Raw genomic sequence first — 25,134 nt, forward strand, 5'->3', positions numbered from 1 at the left:
TCCGCAAAATACCGAAAGTCGGGAGGTACTGTTATATGGGCGATACACCAAAACATGGGCCGATACAGCCCATCATCGACCTTGACCTGATTATGGCAAAAAACGATACTCCGGTGCAAAAATCTAGCGCCCTTGCTCAATTGTTGCGGACGCTAGAGTGATTACAACAGTCTTATACGGGGAGATCGACTCAGAATTTTATCATGATCAAGGTTATATTTGCTTTATAGGGCCGCAAATGCTTATTTCAATGCGATACAAACGGAAAAACAAACTTAATTTAGCCTCCATACTATAGTGGAGGCTATAAAAACAACCCATACTGGATTTGTTTCTTTTCATTATGCCGCAGTCTGAGGGTACATTTCTGTCAGCAAAACCGATTGATTTTGTGATTGTGTTTTTTAATAACAATATTCTTATTTGCGATTGAATGGTTTGATAATCCTTGTTTAGTATTAAATTCTTTTAATATGCATTCAAATTCACTTACCTATTTTGCTTACTCACTCTATACTGTTGAGTTACATGTTTGTTTCTTAAGTCTTTCGTTTTGTTCCATACAATGTACTCAAGATTACCTTAAATATTTTTAGTGAAAAAACATAATAATTATCAATTATTATATTTTTTGTCACATCATGCTCAATATAACTGATTGTCAGTTTATTTCAATTTCGTTTTCAATGATAATATCTTATTACTGAAATTATTTATTTAACATTCATCTGCAATGATATAACAATATTTTTGTGTGAAAATATATTCATTTAAATGAACTACTCATTGGATGTTATTTTTTGCACAAAAAAGTCCGAATTAAATGATAAATAGCTTTATGATGAATTGCCTATAATAATAAAAACGTTTAGAGCCATATCTTATGCTGAATTGTTGTGTGCGTATGTGTGTGTGTGTGTGATTGTATTTGCCGGTATTTATGAAATCAATGATTTATTAGTGAATATAAAAAAGTGCCAGTTTGTCCATGTGTGTGTGAGCTGCTGCTTTGCCTCTTTGATGTTGTTTTAAATAATCCGACTGACTAGTTTAAATGTTGTTTGTGGCATTTAAAACGTATGGGGGTTTTTGCTGGCCGCTTGGTTACTCTGCCGATCACTATGACCAATGGTTATTACCAACGATCTTCATTAAATTACCGAACATATGTTCGTTCAACGCATTAAAGTGTTAAATGTCAAAACGGCACCGCATGTATTCTCACATGAATTGCCGATATTTTTTGTTTAAATGTGAATTGTTTTGTATTTGTGTTCATGGCTTATAAAGCAGCGCCATAAGAAAAATAAAAACATTTTGAAAAATGTCTATTTAAATATTAATGCGTCTATGCTTAAATTAAGAGGCGTTCAAAATGAAAAAAGATATTCAAAACTTATTACGACGTGTTGACTTATTGGATGTTCATTTGACTTTATGATGTCGATGCTAGTAGGCTTATATTGAGAATAGTTAATTAGTTTAAAGCCATTTAAATGGAAAGGTGATCGAAGTTAATCTCTTTTAATTACCATTGAAATATTGATGTTTAATTATGTAACTGAGAGAACTTTAAGCAGTTTGGGCGTATATATTTTTTAATTAATAGAATGGGGTGGGATCTTAAATTATTACCATTGAGTAATTTGTGTTGATACGCTAATATAAAAACTCTGATAAGCTAATATAAAGGAATGTGGTTATTTAAAGTAGTGAACGGAAGTCCATTTTAATATATGACAAATAAGAACGGAGTTACGTTCAGCCGGGTTTTTATTCATTCCACCACGAAATGTATTAAAGTAAAGTATTCTGAAAGTACTAAGTTCTCCATCCTTGGAGGAGCAGAATATTTTAACTGATAACGTAGCATTTGGGAACTGACCGAATTACTACGTTATTGAGAAAAATCTATATAGAGAGATTATTTTGTGTGAGAATTTCAACTTGTGCGTTAAGAACAACTTCGTGATATAAAAGTGTTCGTTACAGAGAAGTTCGTTATAGAAAAGTTCGACTGTAATTTTCTTCGTGGAGGTTTTCTACCCATTGAGAGTCCAAGTTACATCCACTTCAGAAGGAAAATGTAGGAAAACCCTTTACATACACATTATAGTTTCAGAATCCGCAAAAACTTCCCAGATGTAAGTAAGCTCCTTTCATTTAAAGTTGATTGAAGAGCACCGTGAATGTGTTGTAGCCGCACGGGAGACTAAATACGAAATTTCAGTCCTCTCGTTTAAGTATTGTGACAAAAACGTTCAAAATGCAGAACATCGGGGGAATCTCTTTATATGGCTATACGAGGGCTGCACGATAACTTTGTGGCCTAACAATGCGAATCACAAATATTTACCATCAAACAAACAAACATTTATACACTTTTTCATGCGCTCAAACCAGGCTGCGGAATCGAGCCATTTTTCCTTCGACTCCGACTCCGACTGCAGGCCAGTTTTTTCCACGACTCCGACTCCGGAGTCGACTATACCTATACTTGGACCATATCACAGCGGATCCACTTGTATGGAGAAAGTGGCCAAAAATATTTAGAGTGTAAAAATCAAGCCAATGCTCCGTTTCGATCTTTGTGCTGCTGCGAAGAGTGTTTTAAGAAACCACGAGCGTGACATTCTCCCCTTTTTCCCCTCTGAAGTGGGTATACGGTAAGAATTTTTTTGTGCTGTTGATACAAAATGACATGAAGCCGCGCGTGGCAGCTTTAGTCAGCGACCCACCATTTACAGTCTGGCACTAGATGGCAACTGATTTTAATCCTGAATAATCTTAAACCCATGACCTACTTTGGAAAATTATCCCCGAGGTGGGCTCAGGTGGCCATCATGACTAAAACTTTAGGTCAAATTTAAGTATATGATCGAATTGGCATTAAAAAGTACACTAAGCAAATGTGCAGCTAACTAGAATTCCACAACACGCTAGAACACTAATGAAAATTAAGCTATTGCCACCTCCTTCAAAATCCACTATAATATTTTGCTATACGTGAATATATTTACTTGCACTTAAAATATAGGTTGTACTCACAACAAAAAATATTAGTCAAATGTAACGACTTTTGAAGCTATTATTAAGAAGATCGCGTTCGAATGAAACAAAAACTAATATATTTTTAAAAAGGTCCATGTCATAGCTGTCAGAGCTGCCAGATGTTGTACCAAAATTTTGACATTCATTTTTTATTTTTGGCCAATGATCAACCCACTGTGCATATATGCTTATGTTATTTTCACTAAGGTATTTGTAATGTATTTTCCATATTGATTCTGCTGTATCTTACATCAAAAAAAAACAACAGAAACAAATTAGAAAGTTTTAGTCGGTTTTGCCGAAATATATGTAGGGGTATATACCGTCAGATCATCATTTTAAAATTCGGTTGGATAAAAATTCCGTTTAAATTTGAATAACCTACTTTAAAGCTCTACGAGTATACATACTAATTTCACAGATAGATGCTGGACGGCGAATGAAGGCAATGCCGATAATTTAACATGCAAAAAGAGATCACCTTGATGTAATAGCATTTCTCTGCATACATATTTCATCAAAATTTTAACGCTTATATAAGAGGTTCTGAAGTAGAAAAACTTTGTTCAAGAATGTGGGATATGACAACAAAATCTTCTTCGGATTATTTAATGCAAATGACAAAACTTGTAAATGTATGTAAATGTAATCCGGATCATAAGTACTAGATGGGGGTAAGCAATTCAAGACCAGGCTTTAAATTGGTACTTAACATAAGTCCACACATTTTGAAAATTTGTGAAATTGTACCCGAAGAAAAATTTGAAAAATTGTATCAAAATATTCCAGATTTATCGTGAACACCAGCCAAAACATAGGCAGGTTAGGTTAGGTTTAGAATGCGTAGCTGCCATGCTGGCAGCCACTCCACTCGGAGACCTTGAGGTCCATTGTGATCATCCAGACTATTGACTTATATTGATTGTAGAGGTGAGGCTGTTGTTGTGATGAGATGATGTGTAGATTGATCCGGTTATTGATTTGTGAAAAAAATAGGCAGACCAATAGGTCTTTTCATAGAAATTGTTCTAATCTCTTCTTTGTATGTTTCCTCTTAGAAGATTTTAGGACTTATGTAGAAAATATGTTGGTCTTCATATTGATAACACTATGCAACACTGAAAATGCAAACAACTTCTAGTATGGATTTTTTGAAAGTACATATTTAGACTACAGAAACCCTAGTTAGGTTTTGTCCTGTCAGATCCAGTTCGGATTTTATGGCCTCATCTAAACTGGGCTAAAACTACACTTTTTTGCATTTATCAGGCCTTTATCTCAGAAACGTATAGGAATTTGGCCTTGCTGGCTTTAGCAATATTGTAGCCTTAAACTAGTAGAACTTATCTGTTGAACACACTACACTAGAAAAACTTCATCTAGGGCATCAAAATCGATAAAATATGGAAAATTTTACATAATTTCTGGAATTCTGGTTGGTGTCAGCTAAACTATTGGAAGTTGAACCAAGTAACCTTTTGCAAAAATCATCCAAATAATGTTCTCAGCAATTCTTCAGAACATTCTGAAACTCTAAAATGCTTACTTCATGTTGTTTCAGCGGTATTTTGCATCATATATCTTACAACACGTATTTCAAACACAGTTCACACCAACAGTTTATTCTCGCATTTCGGATTTCACTACATTCACCCTTATTACGGTTGGCGTAGTCGTAGACGTTCAAGTGACGTAGACGTTGTCGTAGGCGTAGTCGTAAGATACATTTTTATATGATGAAAATTTATATACAACGACATTTTTTGTCTTTTATAGCATTTTATGTCCTTAAAAAATCGAAAGAAATACATTTGTAATTCCCAGAACGCATTTCTTCGTCTAAATACAACATTTATTTTTTGATACGACAAATCGGTATTACGTATGGCGTAACACGACATATTGGTATTACGTATGGCGTTGAAATACGAGGAAAGAGTCGTGACCGATTTTGTAAACGACAGCATATAAAAATAAAAACAAATTAATTTCAAAAGAATTTTTTGGCAATGATTGTTAAAATATATTGGAAAATAACTATAATAAATACAATTTTACTACTTTGATTCATTTGCATAAGATAAATTTCGTGTCTTTATCAGATGACAAACTTTCTATTGAAAATTTGTTAGAGTACTCATATAACGATTGATGCAATGTAAATTTCTTAGTTCTTGCTCAAAAGATGATTTCAAACGAATTGTTTTACAATTAAAAAATATATATTTTTTAAATTTTGTATGAGAAAAAAATTGTCGTTGTCGTAAATGTTACGTGGTACCAAAAAATATCCCTACGACAACGACTACGCCAACGACCACAAAAACGTCTACGCCAAACACTTATTTTGATTGTAAAAACTATAGGGTTAGTTTTTCTTCTAAATTAAAAGTTTAAAAATGATCTACTAATAATTCTAATTATGTTTGTTACCAAAAGAATTCTTTAAAATTGAAATTTTTTGCTTTTTTGTTCAAAAACATACATAATACCAATTAGACGTTACGACACGTCAGCTTGCAATTTTGGATACGACAACGCCAACCGTAATAAGGGTGATTATTGACATTTTTATTAAATCGTCGTTGAAAAATGTACTGAAAACAACGGCATAGAGGCATTTTACAACAATGACATGTTCTGAAGAGTTGTGTATTACATTCCAGGGAATATTTTTCCAAAAGAAAATGTTCAGAAAAAATTAACGGTTTTGGAGATACGGTGCGAAATGTATAAAAATTTTTGAATTTTTGCATATATTTTGGAATTTGAGGCAATAAATGTAGTTATTCGAGTTTATTATTTCTCCAAATATTTTATTCTTGTCCTTATCTACAAATTTGCTTCGGAGGTCAGAAGAAGATTCGTATTGGTTTCAGAGATATATCCCCGAATTTCTTTAAAAACGCAATATTTAACCATATTTAGATGGGGCCATAAAATCCGAGCTGGACCTGACACAACAAAACCCAACTAGGCGTTTTTTTTCGTTTGGGTCTGTACTTTCAAAAAATCCACAGTTCGAATTGTTTGCACAAGATCACCTTAAAAATGCTGCACAGTGTAATCAATAGGATTTCTCATAGAAGACCACAAGATGAAAAAACCCGTGGACTTCTAGCAAAAGACTTGCAGGACTTCGATAAAAAAAAACAAACAAGTCAAAACAAGTGAGAGTAATAGTAGGAAGGGAATGATCATGTCATATCCTACACCACTACTCCTGGAAACTGACTTTCCGCGAAATGTTTTGAATTTAAATTATATTAAAAAGTATATTTTAAATGTTGTATACTTCTAAGTTAGATTTGTAAGTCAACACTTTGATCCCAAAATATTGTTCACATAATGTCAATGTTATGTTGGAAGACATATAACGAAATCTAATAAAGGACACAGTCAAACTGAAACAACAACTACAAAAACTGTTGCTTGTTATACTATACATGTTGCAGGTCCTTATTGAAAGGCTTACTTTTTGGAATTCCAATAAGGTACCTGAAAACTTTACATAATATTTTAAGCACATGCCCTAGCAAAGATTTTGATTTTTATACCTTTACGGCAATGATCGGATCGTCATCTACGAACCGTTTGTATATGTATACGTAACAAAATTACTACCAAATCCGTCTTGTATAGTTGACTTTATCTATCAGGAATTCTCAGTCATGTGGCTAAAATATGATGTAAAGTTTTCAAGCATCTAAATTCAGTAAAGATCCAAGAATTAGTCCGATAGAGTTTTCTTCTTTCAATAAAAACCTTTCACGACTATAGCAAGAACATTGGCACTATGTAAATTATAAATTGCAACTTATCTCTTAAAATCGATGTTAAATGAATAATACTCAAGTTTTCTAACCAAAAGTCATCCATCCTATGGAATAGTAACAAAATTGAAGTTTCATTAAATTGCTTTACTTCGATTGTAACATCTGTGAAATGTTTCCTTTATTAGTTTTCGTTATATATTTTTCCATATAATAATGATATGATGTGGGTAATTTATTTGGATCGAAGTGTAGACCTTATCGATCAAACTTAGAAATATTTAGTATTTAAAATATCTTTTTTAATATATTTTAAATGCAAACAATCCAGTTACTATATGTGTTTGTATTCATATCTGAACCCGACCACCATACAAAATGTCGTGAAGATCGGTCTTTAATTTTGCCTGCAGTTTGATTAAAATAAAAAAATTAAAATTGCATAATAAAAAGGGGTCAAGGGGTCATTTCGTGTTACATGGATTTTGGTCAAAACAAATTTCTAATACACTTTTCACCTTAAAGTGAAGTTCTAAATAAGTGGGATCTAAAACCAGTGTTTCAAAGTGTATGTAAGTTTTTCCATAAATGTGGCGGTATGTTAAAAAATCGACTCAGCTTGAACACTTACGCAAAAGGTGGAATTATACATTATTATATTTTCATGAAACTTAACATCAATTTGTCCAATTGGACAAAAAAAAAATAATTATAATAAAGTCTTTACTTACACGTTTTCTCATAGTTTTCTTATAAAATTAATAAACGATTCCAAAATTTATTAATGTTCATCTCTGTAGCATATAAAAATTAAATAAAAATTCTTTTGATAAATTTAGAAAAAAAAAAATTTTGCCCGGAGTCGAGCTTTTTTCACGACTCCGACTCCAGACTCCGACTCCGCAACCCTGGCTTAAACCAATTGTTGAAGCACTTTTTGTACTCTGATTGGGGCACCTCCAATACTTGGATTTTGAACACTTCAACAGCATCTTCTGGCGACGAAAATAGTTCACCACGTTTTTTTCTTGATGTGCGGGAATAAAATTAAGTCATTGGGTGCAAAGTCTGGGCTGTACGGCGGAAGACCCAACAATTTGACATTGGCTGGTCAAAAAGGCGTTGCACAATGGTCAAAACCACTGATCTAGCGACGCGAAATAGTAGCTTGCAAACGAATTGAGATATGTTTCTGACATTTTGCACAAACTCAGCTTTTATCTGTGGGTAAAAATGGGTCGAGTAACGGCTAATGTTTTGGTATAGCTCCCATATAACGGTATCTCACGATTTTCGGTATTTTGAGGATTTCAGCAACATTTTCGTATCAGTTTTATCTCGAATATATTTGATTTTTTTGCAAATACTTTTGCTGGCGGACCCTATTATGACAAACAATTTATTTCCTGGGAAAATTACCCGAATGCTGTAAAAAACTTACGGTCACGGATAGTGGCTGCTGGTACCTTAAAAAATTGCTGATGGGCGCGATAACTATCGAAATGAATGACTTCCAACATTTGATATACTTCCAAATTAAATTTATGAGAAAAATATCCGCATTTTTTCGTGAAGATAAATATCCCACAAGTTTCTATAGTTTTGGCGCAAGCTCTGAACATGTCTACAATTTGGTGATTACAGGGTAGACCTATGTGATGCGTTCGTTTCTTGATGTTTTTATCCTTGCTGTTTTCACCTAATTTTGTGCAGAGAGAACTTAGTTCTAACTTCTAACATTGATGATTACAGGGTTGATCTGTGTGCTGCGTTCGTCTCCTAGGTTGTAGCACGGAAAATGTTATCCCTGATTTCTTAGCGGAGGAACCTAGTTTTCAAGTTCGGATTTTACTGATATTTTCTTTGAGTGGGTTATGCCTCAACTGTCTTTCTGATTGCAACTTTCCGTTTTATCCCCTACTTTCAAATGGGTGCGAGCCTTTACTACAACATTTTTCGCTAAACTGATGTCCACAATAAATCTCGAAGTGACTAACATATCGTAAGCACATCATAATATTTCCACGTGAACCTAAATCAGGTTCGAATATAGACTTATCGGACAGTTTAATACCATTTCTCGAATATATTTGATTTTTTGCAAATACTTTGTGCTGGCGGTACAATTTATTTCTTGGGAAACATACTCGAATGCTGTAATCTGTAGTCGGTAATGGTACCATAAAAAATGGCTGATGGGCGCGAAAGCTATCGAAATGAATGACTTCCAAAGTTTTATGCACTTCCAAATTAAATGTATAAGCAAAAATGTCTGCATTTATTCGTGAGGATAAATATCCCACAAGTTTCTATATTTTTGGCGCAAGCTCGTACTTTCAAAAGAGGCCAAACAATTCTGCATACCCCCTAAATACGTATATAATTTTTGAGGAAAAGACTTTGGTTATGTAGCCGGTCGATTTATCCATAGATATCCGTCGATGGAATTACAGCTATGATTAGCCTTGGAGTTGTAATCTATTGGTAACATTCAATTTACCCATATTTACACATCGAGTGTCATGGATATGGGCGGATATAAGACTGGTCTGATTTATCGCTTGTTTTTCATTTCTCGTGGCAAATATGGAGACGAGATGCATTAGATTCAGTCTTATCATATCTCCACAGTCAAATTCAATCTCAATAGTCATGGCCTATTTGTTCTAACCAAAATCCAATCAACACCCTTCCTTGATATATGCATATTATCCCATACTTTACCCATCTTCCGTTGGTATATTTGCTTGAAATATTTTGCATATTCACGTTTAGCAAATCGCAACACATTTGCCAAAAAACAAATACGAAACGAATACATACTCTAATAAATAATTAATTAATGTTGCTCTGCAGTTGCCTGTCAAAGTTCCATATAATAAATGGCTAATAAAGAATTTGGTTTTAATTAAGCCACAAATGCAGTCATTTTACAGTGGGCTAAGCGACAATGCTGCATCAAATCAGTTTCATCTGAAACATTTCTTTATCTCCATTCCGTGTATATTTCAAGTTTCGAAGAAATCCAACAAGTATTCACTAGAGAATAAATTTTTCCCGAACAATTGTCCCCACTGTTAGCTTCAGTTATTTTAGCCTGTTTTTTTTTTTTTGAACAGTAATATCCGATTTCAAATTTAATTTTTTAATCCAAGATTTATGTATATCACACAACTGGTCTTCCACCCAATCCACGCACTTTGATATTTATGACTTTGCGGTAGATTAGTTATTCAATTTAACGCCTTTAGTGGTTCGATTTGGTATAATTTAACGGTTACTTTTTCAAAAAATTTATTATATCACAGAATATGTACTGGGATGGGTGTTTCTAAAAGAAGTTGGGAATATTTGCTCTAGACGTGTTTGGACTAAAAGTAAGTAAGCAATTTCTTTTGTCCACCGCCGACTCATAATTTATGACTAGTTTGTCAACATAATTATTTATTAAAATCATTTTAATTAGAAGAGCAACTTTGACTATGTTTCAAGACATTGCAAATGGCAAAATAAATATTAATCGCTTGAATACATTTTTGTAAGGCATTGTGTGACTTTAAGTGTTACGGTTATCAATAACACTGTGCAACACCAAAATTATTAACCATATTCTGACACCGCAGCGTGATAGAATACAAAAAGTAAGAAGATACGTGTCCCGGCGTTTTTTCCTATCACTTCAACTTTCGCGGTTATGGGCCCTCAAAGACCTGAGGCCTTGATGTCAAAAGGGATAATTTTGTCAGGTACATATCTACTAAACCGCTAAGAATTTAGGTTTACTCGTAGAGAAAAAGTTGTAGCTCTCGTCTTAGATAATTGTGAATAATTGTGAACACATAAAATCCATTCTACCTCACTTTCAAGGTCAAAATCGTCAAAGTCAAATTTCCCTTTTAATTTTTTCTCGGATTTTAGTCTGCAGATATCAAATCAATCAAAATTGAAGCAAACCAGCAACAAGAAAAATGTACCTTAGATCTTAGTAAACAACTTTCTAGGACATACGAACTTTATAGAAACGGTTCTTAATGGTCAAAATAACAAATCAAATGCGATTCTTATACCCTAGACAGATGGCAGCGTTAATTTGCATTAACTGCCTTAATTCAAATTAACTCGTGCATTATCCACATTCTTAATGCACAAAATCAAAGGAAATTTAAACTGAATTTAGGTATTTCAATATGGCAATGCTGTAAAAGAGAGCCCATATTCATGTAGGAGAGAGAGAGCATATTCATGCTCTGAGACACAATTTGCATTGAAAATCAATTGTCTTTTGTCAAATGTCCATGTTTAAGAAAATAAAAAAGGAAAACAAATCAGAAATGTTCGCGTTTCTTTCAAATAAGTAGTGGTCTTTTTCGAATAGAATAGCAGCTAATCGTTTTTCCGGCCTTCTATCAAATCTATTTTTAAAATTTTTATTTTGACAAGAATTTCATTACCCACCATACCAATTCTATCGAAAATAATATCTTCTTCAAATGTTCCTTTAGAGTTTGCGACATTTTTTAATATTAGAAAGACTCAAAAATATCGCGAATAAATTAAATTTATTTTTGCATTATCGTGGTGAAAAAGTCAATGGTTGAAAGTATATTTGTTTCGCATATTTTGGCGAACTTTTGTAAAACTTTATGAAATGGTCTGCTGGGTACATACAAACAACACAAACAGCTGTTTCATAAATGCAGAAACTATCGTCTGTCAGGGTAAAAAGTTAATTCAAATTAAGCAATTTTTAATGCAAATTAACTCTGCCGTCTGTCTAGGGTATTATCCTTTTTTCTCGGTTCCTGCTCCACAGATACTAAACCGTTCAAAATTCAAGAAAACAACGGACCACAATAAATTGGCAATGATATCAGCAAACATTTTTCTGGAACATACGACCGGTTCTTAAATGTGAAAATAGCCAAAAACTTTTGAAAATATTCGATTTATATATTTTTTTCTCCGATTCCGGTCCACAGATACCGAACCGCCCGAAAATTAGGGATACAGTCAACTACAAAAATGTACCTAAAATGTCAATAAACAACTTTCTAGAAAATAAAAAGATTCTAGGATTACAGTAGAAAATCCCGTTTGTTTTTCTTTTTCAGTTCATGAACAAACTGACATGGAAGGCATTGAGGTCATCTCAAATTGATGAAACATTATCACCAAACAAAGCTATAAAGCATTTTTTCAGGCGCTATTGGGGGCCAATCAAAAAAATCATTACGTCATAACTCAGAAATATCAACTATGGGATCCTTTTTGTTACTTAATATACTCAATATTGGCTTTCATTCCCAAAGGGAATTTTTTACCCCTATACCTTTGATTCCATTTGGTGTCACAGCGTAATCAGTAGGATATCCCAAGAGACCACAATGTCCTTCGACAACTTTAATAGAATTGTGAGTTTATTAATTGTGTCTACCGATTTCTCCATAATCTTTCAAGACCCTAATATACTTTTTCAGTTAAATATTTAAGGCCTCGTCACATAAGAAGCATGGCATTCTTGCTTAAGTCATATCTGGTAAATGAGTCTTTTTAGTCTTTTATAAGATATGATTTAAGCAAGAATGCCATGCTTCTTATGTGTCGATGCCTTTATGAGCAATTAACATTCTCGGCCTTTATTTTGAATTATATTTGGGTTTTTTTGAAGTTTACCGCGAACAACAATCGATTTACGTATATTTCTAGCATGGTTCTATTCTGGTGAACCATGTAAAAATGCTAAAATATGCATATATTTCCATAAAGAGAGTAAAAAGTACCGTTATAACGTACATATATGTGAAACATGTTAGGTTTTGAAATTTTGGCTACTATATACTCCACATGTCCACAAAAATATGACTAACTAATTCCTCTCCTATCGTTATATATAACTGTAGTTGTAAATTCAATGAGGTTGGTTCTAATCAGATGAACCGAAGTGTACTTTGTGTCGACGATTGATGTTTTGGTAAAAAAGTGTTTTGTTGAAGAAGTTATTGAAAAATAACTTCGGTGGATAATATCCACAAACAGAAAACCAGGGAACTGATGAGAGCCTGTGGCGAGGATGCCCTTGGCGAACAATGCCAAATTTTCTCCACTAATAAATTCGTAGTTTTAAAATATTAAAATTACAACAATGGTATTAAGCAGACTATTTTGGAAAAATAAAACTTCAACAGATAAAAAAACGCAACCAATGCACGATGGGGCCAATAGCAGGTTTTCGAGGCAAAAAGTCAATTTTTGAAGTGAACAATTTGAAAAAAATAATAACGGATTTCTATTGCCAACACTCTGAATCCCTAAAAATATAAAATAAATCAATCTGGTAACATCACATTGCGACATACTGATCTGGCAATGGTGACATATTTTCTTATGCATAATTTTCCGACATTCATTATAAATAAGTAGTGAAAGCATTTTAGGCGCCAAAAAGAACATTTCAACATTTTTATATTTTTTAAACATGGAAAGCTCTTTAATTGGTAAGTAAAATAAGATGGTGTTAACAAATAATAAAAATGTTATGTGTGGTAAATGTATTTTTGGGTTAAGATGTTATGTCTTTTTTGGAGTATTTTGCTTTGTTATCCATGTGTTCTCTGGAGTATAACTTTTGAGATCTAGGTAGATCTAGGATATTATATATATGTGGTGAAAGGTATTAATGTGTACTATCATTTGGTGAAAAATTAGCTGCGCCCAGCTGCGCCTTTTCATAAAAATCTGATTTCAGATGTCGTAATACATAAAAATATGGACATTTTTATGTTTTGGTTGGAGAATAATCGGAAACCCATTAATGTTATCAATTGGATTTCGGAAAAATTTAATAGACGTATATAATAATATATATATAATATATAATTTCAAAGATATCGCAGACAAACTTGGCTTTTGTGGCGGAATCTTAGCCGATTTTTACTAAATTTGGAAACTTTTTTATTAACTTATAACAGACCACAGACAAAACCATGAAATTTGAACATATGTATATAAGGGAGCTATTTCTATATCCGAACCGATTTCAATATAACTTGACAAACTTATTTGTAGTCCGAATTCCGTAACATTTTCCAAATTTTATTGTAATTTGATGGAATTTGCATGCATGGTCAATCATTTGCCTGAAATCGGGCGAACATATATATGGGAGCTATATCCAATTCTGAACCGATTTCAATATCATTTGCCAAAAATGTTTCTAGACCAAAATCCGTCACACATTTCAAATTTCATCAAGATTGGACATACATAGCGGGATTGGTGCCCAAATACCTAAAATCGGGCGAAAATATATATGGGAGCAATATCAAAATCTGAACCGATTTCAATATAACTTGGCAAACTTATTTGTAGTCCCAATTCCGTGGTATTTTCCAAATCGCCTAAAAATTGGGCAGAATTTGCGGGTCCATCAATTGCTTGAAATCGGGCGAACATATATACGGGAGCTATATGTATATATGAACCGATATGAACCAAATTTGGCATATTAGTTTCTAAGCCTATTATAAACATCTGTACAAAATTTGGACGGTGTAGCTTGCCCCAGTGATTTGTTGCCTCGCAAACCTGTCATTGGCCCCATCGTGCAATGTTCGGATATGTTTTAAATTCACCAGCTTTTACTAGTTTTGTTCAGTTCTTTTATTTTTCTCCTTGTATACGTTAATTTTCTTTCATACTTAGTTCATTAAAGCGTCGTTGATTTATGATTGTTTAAGTGCGAATTCAATATTAAATATGCAAATGACAAGATAACACTACACCGTTTCCAATTGAATTAAAAAAGAGTCACAATGGATGTTATGCCCTACAATGTAGAGAGGGTTTGGTTTTCCCAAAAATCATGAAAATCATTTGGAAATGTATTGGAGGTTCCAAAATACGCCATCTTTTGGGTAAATACACACAATGTTCCTAACATTGAACGAGTCTATTCTAAAATCAATTAACCCTGGAAATAGTGTGGAGGCAGAAACGCAAAATATTAAAACATAAACTATATTTTGTATAACTAATTCTTGAAGTTATACATATGCAGATTATTAATTATTGTGTCTCATCATATTAAGACGATTCATAAGAAGTATATACATACATACATATGTTTCTAGGTATCGTATGTGATGCAATAGAGCATTAAAATAATTCATAATGAAATTTGATACGGATTAAAACGTACATTATATTAAAATATTTCACCAAATTCATACATTAATTTCACATAAGCAAGTTAAATTTTTAATTATACTGAAATCTATGCTTCTAAACAACAAGCATTTTTCAATAACGGTAGAAATACTTGTTATCGGCTAGTTTTGCAGTTCCTAGAAATCTAACGTTGTTCTACATTTTATGAAAAATTAAGACAAATTCAAGAGTTAATGCAACCAGTATAATATTGAAACATATGTTTTTGTTTTATGATTATTAATTATTGCTTTTAATATGTCTTAATTTGTTATTAGAAATATCGAATACAAACAATTTAAAATTTTTATTTAAATTTATATGCTCTTATAGGGCAAACATACTCTTTAAAAAAAGCTAAGACCTTGTTTGTTGATTTTGAATAGCACCACCTACTTAGGAAATATGATTTCCATTTCTTATTGTGTAAATTCCTTTTCGGCACAGCATGACTCAATTGATTTGACATAAGAAAGACAAAATTTGAAATGTAAGTGAATATTACATAACAGCATGTTGTCGAAATTATAACATCTCTTTTACATGGATGGATAGATTGCAAGGCCAAGAGAAACAATTTGAAGACATTTTTGGGTTGGGAGGATGAATTGCAATTTATTTATTTTTTATTATGACCACCAGTTAGGTCAAAGTAAAAGTATATCAATGTAACATGAATTGTTTTACTTTTCCCAAATATATTAAAACAATTTCAAATAACATTTTCCTTTCTTCGTTTTTTTTTTTCTTTCTTCTCTTATACAACAGTTATCTCCCTCATATTGCCGGTAAACCAACAATTATTGCAGTCAGCAACAACACGGAACATCTTGGCCAAGTCAACAACAACAAGATTAACAGACAATTGTTAAGCGATAAGGAAATATTTGACAAAAGTCAAAAGAAACGAAATCAAAGATTTTGCTGTAACACCCTCACAAACAACAATAATTTTAAGGCGAGGGATACATAACAAAGCAACCACATTAGATGTTGTATCGCACATATCGACACATACGATTCAATACATTAATTAATATTGCCATATAAAAATAATGCTACAACAATTTAAGCCAAATTGTACAGAGGTAGTCGTAGCAGCTACAATCAGCCAAAAATCATCATCAGCAAACATTGATATTGCCAACAGCAACAACAACTACAACATGTCAACAACAAAAACAACTTTATTATCAGCGACATACGAAAAAGTTTTGCCATCATCATCAGCATCGGTGTTGTCTTCGTCTCTATCATTGTCATCATCATCATCAGCAGCTGTAGTATCAGATTTGTTATTATTGTTGCAATTATGATTCACCATATCCAGACCAGCAATCAAAAAAGCCAATGATTTAGAAATATTTAATTTAAATAAAATTTTGTTAAAATTCTTTAAATTTAAACGTTTTATAAAAAACAATAACAACAAAAAAACTAAAACCCAACTAAATCTCCAAAACAAGATATTTGTTAAAGAAGAATCTCTTAATGACACATTGCTTGAAATCGAAACAAGTCACAACCAACTAAAAAGCTTAGACTGAGATCTCTAGCAAGATATAGTTTGTGCCAAAAAATTTAATCAGTTGATTAAAAAACCAAAAATAAAGAGTTAAATAAAACATTCAAACAAACATACTTAGGAGCTGATCTTTTGCCATCAACACCAGCAGATATTAGGCATGGCGGCACACTTTTGCGGCTTCATCAAATTTATATTTTTGCTTTTGGTAAGTAGTTGAGAATAAGACAAAATTCCATTTAAATTTAAAATGAAATGAAACATCTACAGAAGTGTCGTAGAAAAAGCAAATCTTTAAAGAGCTTTAAGGGCTAAGTATTCGTTTAAGAATCTTAGAATGGCTCATGGAAAAAACGGGAATTTATTTATGGAGATTTATTTTAGATCAAAATTGGCTATTAGAATCAGAAGCTATTTATTATAGTTTGTGTGGAGAAAGTGATTTTAGATCTTTACAAATTTAAAACTAGTTTCTAATTCTTTACTTTTAAATACACATTTCGGGAAACATTTAAACGATATAAGAATTACAATATCTTACTAATGTATTTCAATCAATAAATTCTCATCAAATAACTCCATTGCCAAATAATGGGTTTATGTTTTGGTATCGAAAACTACTTAAAAACCAATTTATTTACAAGTTTTTTAAAAATCGATAAATAAGTTTTAAAGGCATTGAAAATATTGATAAATTACCAAAATTTACAAGGCTAAAACTGCCTGAAGGAGCATTCCACTGCTTTTACGATGCACATACGAGAGAGTTCTTAACTATTGTCTTGGCTGCAATTTTTGTCTATGTATTGGATCGAACATTTCAATTGTTTGGCTGTTATGAACAAAATATAAAAAAACCAGTAGGGAAAGGATAAAAGTCGGGCTGGGCCGACTATATGATACTCCACACCATTGTGAATATTTAAAATATTTATGGGAGGGAGATATATATATATATAAATCTTAACTGATTTCGATATAATGTGGTACACTAATTACTAGACGAAATTCTGTCACACATTCGAAATTTCAACAAAATTGGAAAGTTATAGGGTATTTGGTGTAGCAATCGGTCTGTGAAATCGGTCGAAAATATATGTGGAACTATATCCAAATCTGAACCGATATCGATATAATTTGGCACATTTATTTCTAGACGGAATTGAGTCACACTTTCCAAATTTCATGGAAATCAGATATATACAGCGTGTTTGGTGCAGCAAACACGTGAAATCAGCCGAAAATATATATGGGAGCTATATGCATATCTGAACCGATTTTTGCCAAAAGCAATAGCGTTCTTTCTATGGCTAAAAAATGATATTCCCCAATTTTCAGCTAAATCGGACAACAAATACGACCTGTACGTTGCGAACAGACGGACGGACATGCATAAATCGACTCAAAAATTGATTCTATGTGTATGCTTAGAAGGAACTATGGGTCTATCTCAATTCCACCACAGTGGGGTGTAGAGTATAAAAAAATAAGTAAGAAAGTATCAGTCAGCTGTGCCGACAAAGATATATCCTCAACCTCGGACATAAAGAATAGAAGCAAACGCAATACTGCTGAAGTCTATAGGGTTTTTTTTTGAGTTTTTGGACCAATTTCTCAGGAAGTATGGACTTGTCCTCGGAAAAAATTTAACGTTTTAGCTTGGACAAAACATGTTGTCAAAATCTTAAAAACGATCCCAGACGGGTCCTTAAAATTCACTCTTTTTACACTTGTGGGTACGCGACAGAGTGGTCCGATGTAGTCGATGTTCAGGCATACTTCGAGGCCGGACCAATTCGGTTTCTCCCTTCGAGGGTTATCTTACGTACTATCCAATATAGCTGGTACCAACAGGCTCTATTCGAAAAAAATTGTGTCTTCGTGTAACAGGGCCCACATGGAGCCCTTTTTGGAAGAAAATTCGAGATGAGCTGCTAAACTGCACTTTTTCCAAATTTTGTGTGAGAGGGACCCGAAGGACGGGCTCGATATAGTCCATATTCCAACTTGATACACGACTGGATGAAACAATACGATGTGAAGAGTTTGGACCAGTCAGAAACTCTCTATGAGAGTTATCTTGCGGATTTGTCGTCAGGGTGTTTTGAAGCCTTTGGGGCATTATCACAGGAAGTATGAACTTACTCAGGAAAAAATTTTACGTTTGTAAAGGGAGCCCCTAGGGCAACATAAATTTTAAATTGACCCGAGGGGAACTCTTAGAATTCACTTTTTCCGAATTTTGTGTGGGATCTATCTGAAGGACGGGACCGATATAGTCCATATTCTAACTTACCATAAATGACTGGATGAAATAATACGATGTGCAAAGTCTACACCAGAAAAATCGTCAGAAAATCTGTCCGAGAATTATCTTGCGGATTTGCGATTTCAGTTGGTGTCGTCAAGGTTTCTTGGAGCTTTTAGGCCATTATCTCAGGAAGTATGACTTGCTCCCACAAACAATCTGCTGAAAAAAAATTAAACTTAATGGACCTATATAGTAAATATTCGAACCCATTGGCTGAAAGTAATATTACCGTATGCAAGGTAATGACCATTTCGGTTACTCCCTTCGAGAGTTATCGTACGCACCATTTTAGGGAATTTTTGATCTTTAGTGGGGGAGGTACCGGAAGGAGTGGACCGATATGGCCCATCTTCAAACTTGAACTAAGTTTGGACAAAATTTTACGACTGTCAAATTTTGGATCCGACCCGCTGATTCATTCGAGAGTTACCAAGCGCACCTGCCAGCCAGCCAGACAGACAGACTGACGGACATTGCTCAATGAACTCCAAATTGTCTTAAACAGATTTCGATGAGACACATTTTTGGTCATAACAAACCTAATAGCTGAGGACATAAAAATATGACAAAAATTATGAATTTTCTACACTTTCGACCATAAAGAATGTTTTTTTTTTAAGTAATATGTTCAGAGAAATTCTAGCCAGAAGCAATAAGTCAAAATTTCAAATAGTTTACTAAATAAGAACCCAAGAAAAAAGAAAATTTTTCAAAAAATAAAAGACTGAAAGTCGGACGATTTTCAACTTAGATGTATGGTCTAGTGGACTTTTTTGCTCAGTACAATCCCAAGAATCAGAAAATCGGTGCGCCCCTTTATATGTTAAAGTCGCCCCCCCCTAATATATATTCTTGACCAGGATACGCCATATGTCTGCACACGAGGGTCCTTTTGCCACAAGCAAGTCAAATTCGTAGATTGGCTATATCGGCCGACGGTTTGATATACCCCCATATAACAGTACCTCCCGATTTTCGGTATTTTAAGGATTTTAGCTACAATTTTTAACCGAACTATCCGTAGTCTGTCATTTGAAGTTCCTAGCGGTCAGAACACTTCTCCACTAAAAATTGTCAACATATGTAGGTCCTTGTTTTGGAATAGCCCCCATATAAACGTACTTCCCGATTTTTGTTTGTATTTAGGATTTTATCCACTTTTATTAACCGAACTACTTGTTATTTAACATTTAAGATTCCCAGTGGTCACAAAACTTCTGCACCAACAATTATCAACGTAGGTATAACCCTCATATAACGGCACCTTCCGATTTTAGGTAATTTGAGTATTGTAGATAAATTTATTGACATACGAGATTGCCAGTGGCCACAAACTTCTACATCAAACATTATCAATATAAGTCAATGTTTTGGTATAGCCCCCAAGGGTTCGGCCCGGCCGAACTTTACACGTTTTCGCTAAAATGGTACGTACGATAACTGTCGAAGGAAGTAAACCGAACAAAGATCAGTTTCGAATATGTACTATATCGCTCTACTTCTCGCTCTACTCCAACCAGTACTTCTCGCACAAATTTTCAAAAATTTTGGCACAAATGTAGTTTTATCATCGTCATTTGTCATTTGAAATTTATTGCAACGAGCACAACCTGATGCTCGAGGCACCGTTCACGACGGTAGAATTTTTTCTGGGGCAATTACATACTTAATGAGATGATGTCCCAAATTTTTACAAAAATTCAAAATTTAGAGACATGTGTATGATAATTTGAAAGTTTTGCAGCAGGTAGCTCATATCACATATAATTTTTATTGGGTTTCAAAGTCCAAACCGACACGAACTCTATTGAAATAAATAGGAACATCCTCTTTAGTCATCGTTGTTCTTTCCAAAACATGGATCAATATTTACATTTTTCCGAAATGAACTTTTGTATTCTCTGACAGTACACAATACCAGATTACAGCAATTTCGGTTCGAATTACAAAAACACTCGAAATACATAAAATTAAGCAATACCGGTTCATGGGGACTAGACTGAAACCTGTATATATGTGGATAGTTTTTTCGACTAAGTTTTCTGTCTTCCGGGAACACAAAATTCCAAAATTTGACTAAAATCTTCAACACCGATCTGCGCCGAAAAAAAATTGCAGAAATTTTCCAAATTAAAAAGAAGATTAAATACCAAATTTCAATCATTTCGGTTGAGTAATGCAGCAAAAACTTACAAAATACCGAAAATCCGGAGGTACCCTTCTATGGGAGCTATATGAAGACGGGAAGTTCTATACACTTGCCGAAGACTATACGATTATACGGATAAACGGGGGTACCGTTCTATGGTTCAAAACATAGCCCATTTTAGATGCCCATTTTAGATACCAAACATAATAGGAGTAATGTTCTACGTCCATAATTTTTGGCAATTTAATAATAATAATTGTTCCACAAACATCCCAGGAGGAACAAGGGAGACTTCTCTTATATCAATGAGTGTACCCCGATTCATATTAGCTCAATGATATGGGACCTACTGTTTATCGCCGAGTCCGAACGGCGTGTCGAAGACACCACTTGCAGAGACGTTTTACAAGGCTGAAATACTCAGGAAATGTCGCCAACATTACTGAGGGGTATTTTGCCACCGTTGAAAAATTTTTGATGTTGCCTGGCCGGGGAATCGAACCCACGACCTTCAGCGTACAAGGCGGGTGTGCATACCATTGCAACACGATGTCATTGTTAATCCAAAATTTTCAAACCCTAAATGCCCAATTACGACCAAATTTCTTCTGAAAGCGTCGATAAAAATTTAAAAAATACCAGACATCGGACAATACCTATATAATGGACTATTCCAAAAAATTTTATATTTGTCCATAAGTTTTGGTGAATAAGTTTTCTGACCACTTCAAATGCCAAATTGCATCTAGTTTATGCCGAAAATATCGATAAAAGTCTAAAAATACCTGAGATCAGGCGGAACCTTAAACGCTTCAACTCCACGCGGGTTGACAGCAGGAAGACAAAAATGGGACAAGTGAGTAGTGGGCATTGTCAAGTTAAGGCAATTTTGAATCTTCCTATCTATCATCTCTTCGTTTGGAGTATTTGGAACTTTTAAAAAATATGTTTTTTCAAACTGTAAGCTTATGCCCACGTCTTTAATTTCGCCTTTCGATTTTGCACAACTCTACAGAAAAACAAAACCATCAAATCAAACCAAAAAATTCTATTTTATATTATTTCTTTGTCTTTGCCGCCACTGCGAATTTCTCATGTTACTTTGGTAACCCTCGCCCATTTGCTGACATAATAGACATCAGTGTCCAGACCACCTCCACATTGTGGGCTGGCTGACTGGCCATCCAAAATGAAAGTGAAAACGTGCTGACTAACCAACTGACCGGCCACCACCACCAACAACAACTAACCAAGCGACCGACTAACATTATCTATTCACAAAAGTTATAAATTTCAATTTGTTACAATTACAACTAAGGCAACAAACAAATGCGGGCGGGCAGTACTTAAGAAAAACCCAAAACAAAACAAAAACTAAAAGCAATGAAACCTAACTTGCTTAGAATGTTGTTAGGTTTGGGCCAAGAGCTGTAGTCTAGTCTGCGCGGGTAGTATAACTAAAGCGCTAACATTACCCGCTCGCCACCTGGGCCATAATACCGCACCAGTCAGCACTGTGTGAAGTACAACAAATTCACAGCACTTACACAACACGGCGTGTAATAAAAATCGGAATACAATTTACAAATTATAGATTACACACCGCTGCTCGCTCAGTACTTGTTGTAAGTATGTACCATCAAAAACAATAACAAGAGCAACAACAACAATAGAAGAGTAACAAAAATTCAATGAAACAAACATTTTTTGGAGTTTGAGGATGGTTGTTTGGAAATTACACCAGCAATTAATTGATTTACTGATGAAGAGGTCGATGGGTCTACCGTTTGGTTGTTGTCTGTCCAACGAACTACTCTTCGTCTCAAATGTCTTCATTAAACAATTGGCTATTCTGTTCGTTACAATAATTAGACATTGCTTGCTGGTTGCTTTGCCATTTCGTAAATATTCATGGCATCTTTTCTGTTTCAAAACATTCATTAATTTTATTTGAATTATTTGAGTTGATGGAGCTTTACAAATCCAATCAATTACATTTTGAAGTTATCGATTGGCATGTGAGAATCATTAATTTTTATTTTGTTATTTAATATTTGTCATGTGTTTGCTGGTGGGTTCTGTAGAATAGGAGTTTAAATTTTACAAATCGATGGTAAGGTTTTTGTCCAGTCATGACAACTTCTAAATCCATAGTTGTTTATAATGACTGTTAAAATATAGTAGTAACCTTGAATTCTAGGGGCTGACATGCATTTGAGAATATTTAGCTTTAAATCGTTTAAGGTAAATGAATACAGAACATTTAAATTGGGTCGTACATGCGTTTTGTGTTTTTTGTCCTGGTCGTAGGAGACTAAACAATGTGAAACAGAATCGGTAGCCTTAGTTTCAGGCTGTGACTGTGGACTCAAAACTACAATGAAGAGATCTTACACCGTCGCTCCGAATAAAATCCTTCATTGAAAACGACCAAATGTTAGTTGGTGGAAGAAATGCCCAAGGATACCTCTATCTCACGGCCCAAAAATTCAATTCAAGAAATCCCTAAGACTTCAGAAGTATTGTGACAAGGTAAATAAAATAATTTACTAATTCAAAATTTTAGTTATGTCTGCGTAATAAATTTAGTCAATTTGTGATTTACCAGGTCTAAAATCGCATTGGTATGACCCGATTATTTTATTGGCCATAGGGTTTAGACGTTCCCACAGCATTCTCGACATCAATTTGTACGCAATCGGTAGGAGACTTATGCCTCTGTAATTGGAATAAAATCCTTCATTGAAAACGACCATTTTGTAATAATAGACGTTTTTCCATCTTTCATTGTATCTATAAATTAACTATATCGCGTAAATCAGAAGCAAAACGTATGCCTATTATACCTCCGACAGTTTACAGAAACGCCGCTTGAGTTGGCTTTTTGGAACTTTTGGTTCCGTATCCAGATAAATATATTCGAATATGTTGCGTAATCCGAACTAAGAATAGATTTACAAATGCGCCGATCTTCTATTTTACTACTTCAGTTTTGGATGTCATATTTTGTGATATCAGCTTCAACTTGGTCTTTCCATCGGAGTTTTGATCTTGGGACGTATACCGTCAAAAGAATTGCACGAGGGATGTACGATAACTATCTGGCTTAGCAATGAAAACGCGAATATATATTATCAAAAATAGTTTGATTGTTTTCTAAAGTAGTCTCCAGCATGATTGATACCGTTTTCCATGTGCTCAAACCAATTGTTGAATCACTTTTTCCACTTCGATTGATACACCTCCAAAATATGGTGTTTGAACGTTTTTGCAGCATCTTCTGGTGACTCAAATCGTTGACCACGCCTTTTTTTCCTTATATGCTGTAATCAAATGAAGTCGTTGGATACCCAGTCAAGGCTGTACGGCGGAGGACCTATTAATTCCACATTCTGTTAATTCACGTCCACATCCGGTCAATTGTCATGCTCCACAATGTTTCGTCTTCTCTTGTTCGTTTTTCGAATTTCTCAGGAGTCTTCAGGCTAACAAATTGTAGTGTACCACTCAGAGTTAACCTCCTACGTTGATCAAGCCGTATAGTCCCGACATAGTCACTTTTGCCGAAGAAACAGGCGATCATTTTTTTCGAAGTGATTCTTCCATGAACAACTTTCGTTGGATTTGGTTCGCCTTCGAAGACCCACACGGTCAATTGCTGTTTTGTTTCGGGCTCATACGCATAGACTCCGTATTCGTCATCAGCGACGATCTTATAAACATTGTTTGAAGCACAATTGTTTGCACCAATCGACAACAGCCTTTTTTTAACGATTGTGAAATTGTGCTGGATCTTACGAGAAAAATCCATTTTTGCGGCCAGGTATTCATGCAATATCAAATGTTAGTTGGTGGAAGAAATGCCCAAGGATACCTCTATCTCACGGCCCAAAAATTCAAGAAATCCCTAAGACTTCAGAAGTATTGTGACAAGGTAAATAAAATAATTTACTAATTCAAAATTATGTCTGCGGAGTACATTTATTCAATTTTTGATTTACCAGGTCTAACCCCCAGTTTTTGTAAAAATTTTTATTCTTCTCACACGAATTGTCAAATTTTGTAGATCGATTTACTCGCTTTAGCGCAAATGTAGAGCGCTGATTTTTAAATGAGGAAT

At 34.1% G+C, this 25,134-nt stretch overlaps 1 protein-coding gene across 2 annotated transcripts in view; it reads left to right on the top strand.

The window, feature by feature from the left end:
- Positions 1-25,134, top strand: part of LOC141388856 (uncharacterized) — a 225,022-nt gene that overhangs the window by 134,256 nt on the left and 65,632 nt on the right. For both annotated transcript variants that reach the window (XM_073959330.1, XM_073959331.1), the window contains one exon: positions 15,798-16,762. In XM_073959330.1, coding sequence (XP_073815431.1) covers positions 16,715-16,762 — 48 coding nt within the window. In that variant the 5' untranslated portion in view covers positions 15,798-16,714. The remainder of the gene's footprint in view (positions 1-15,797; positions 16,763-25,134) is intronic.

Source organism: Musca autumnalis, unplaced genomic scaffold (assembly GCF_047663935.1).
Source record: "Musca autumnalis isolate F117 unplaced genomic scaffold, ASM4766393v1 scaffold_1, whole genome shotgun sequence".
Taxonomy (NCBI): domain Eukaryota; kingdom Metazoa; phylum Arthropoda; class Insecta; order Diptera; family Muscidae; genus Musca; species Musca autumnalis.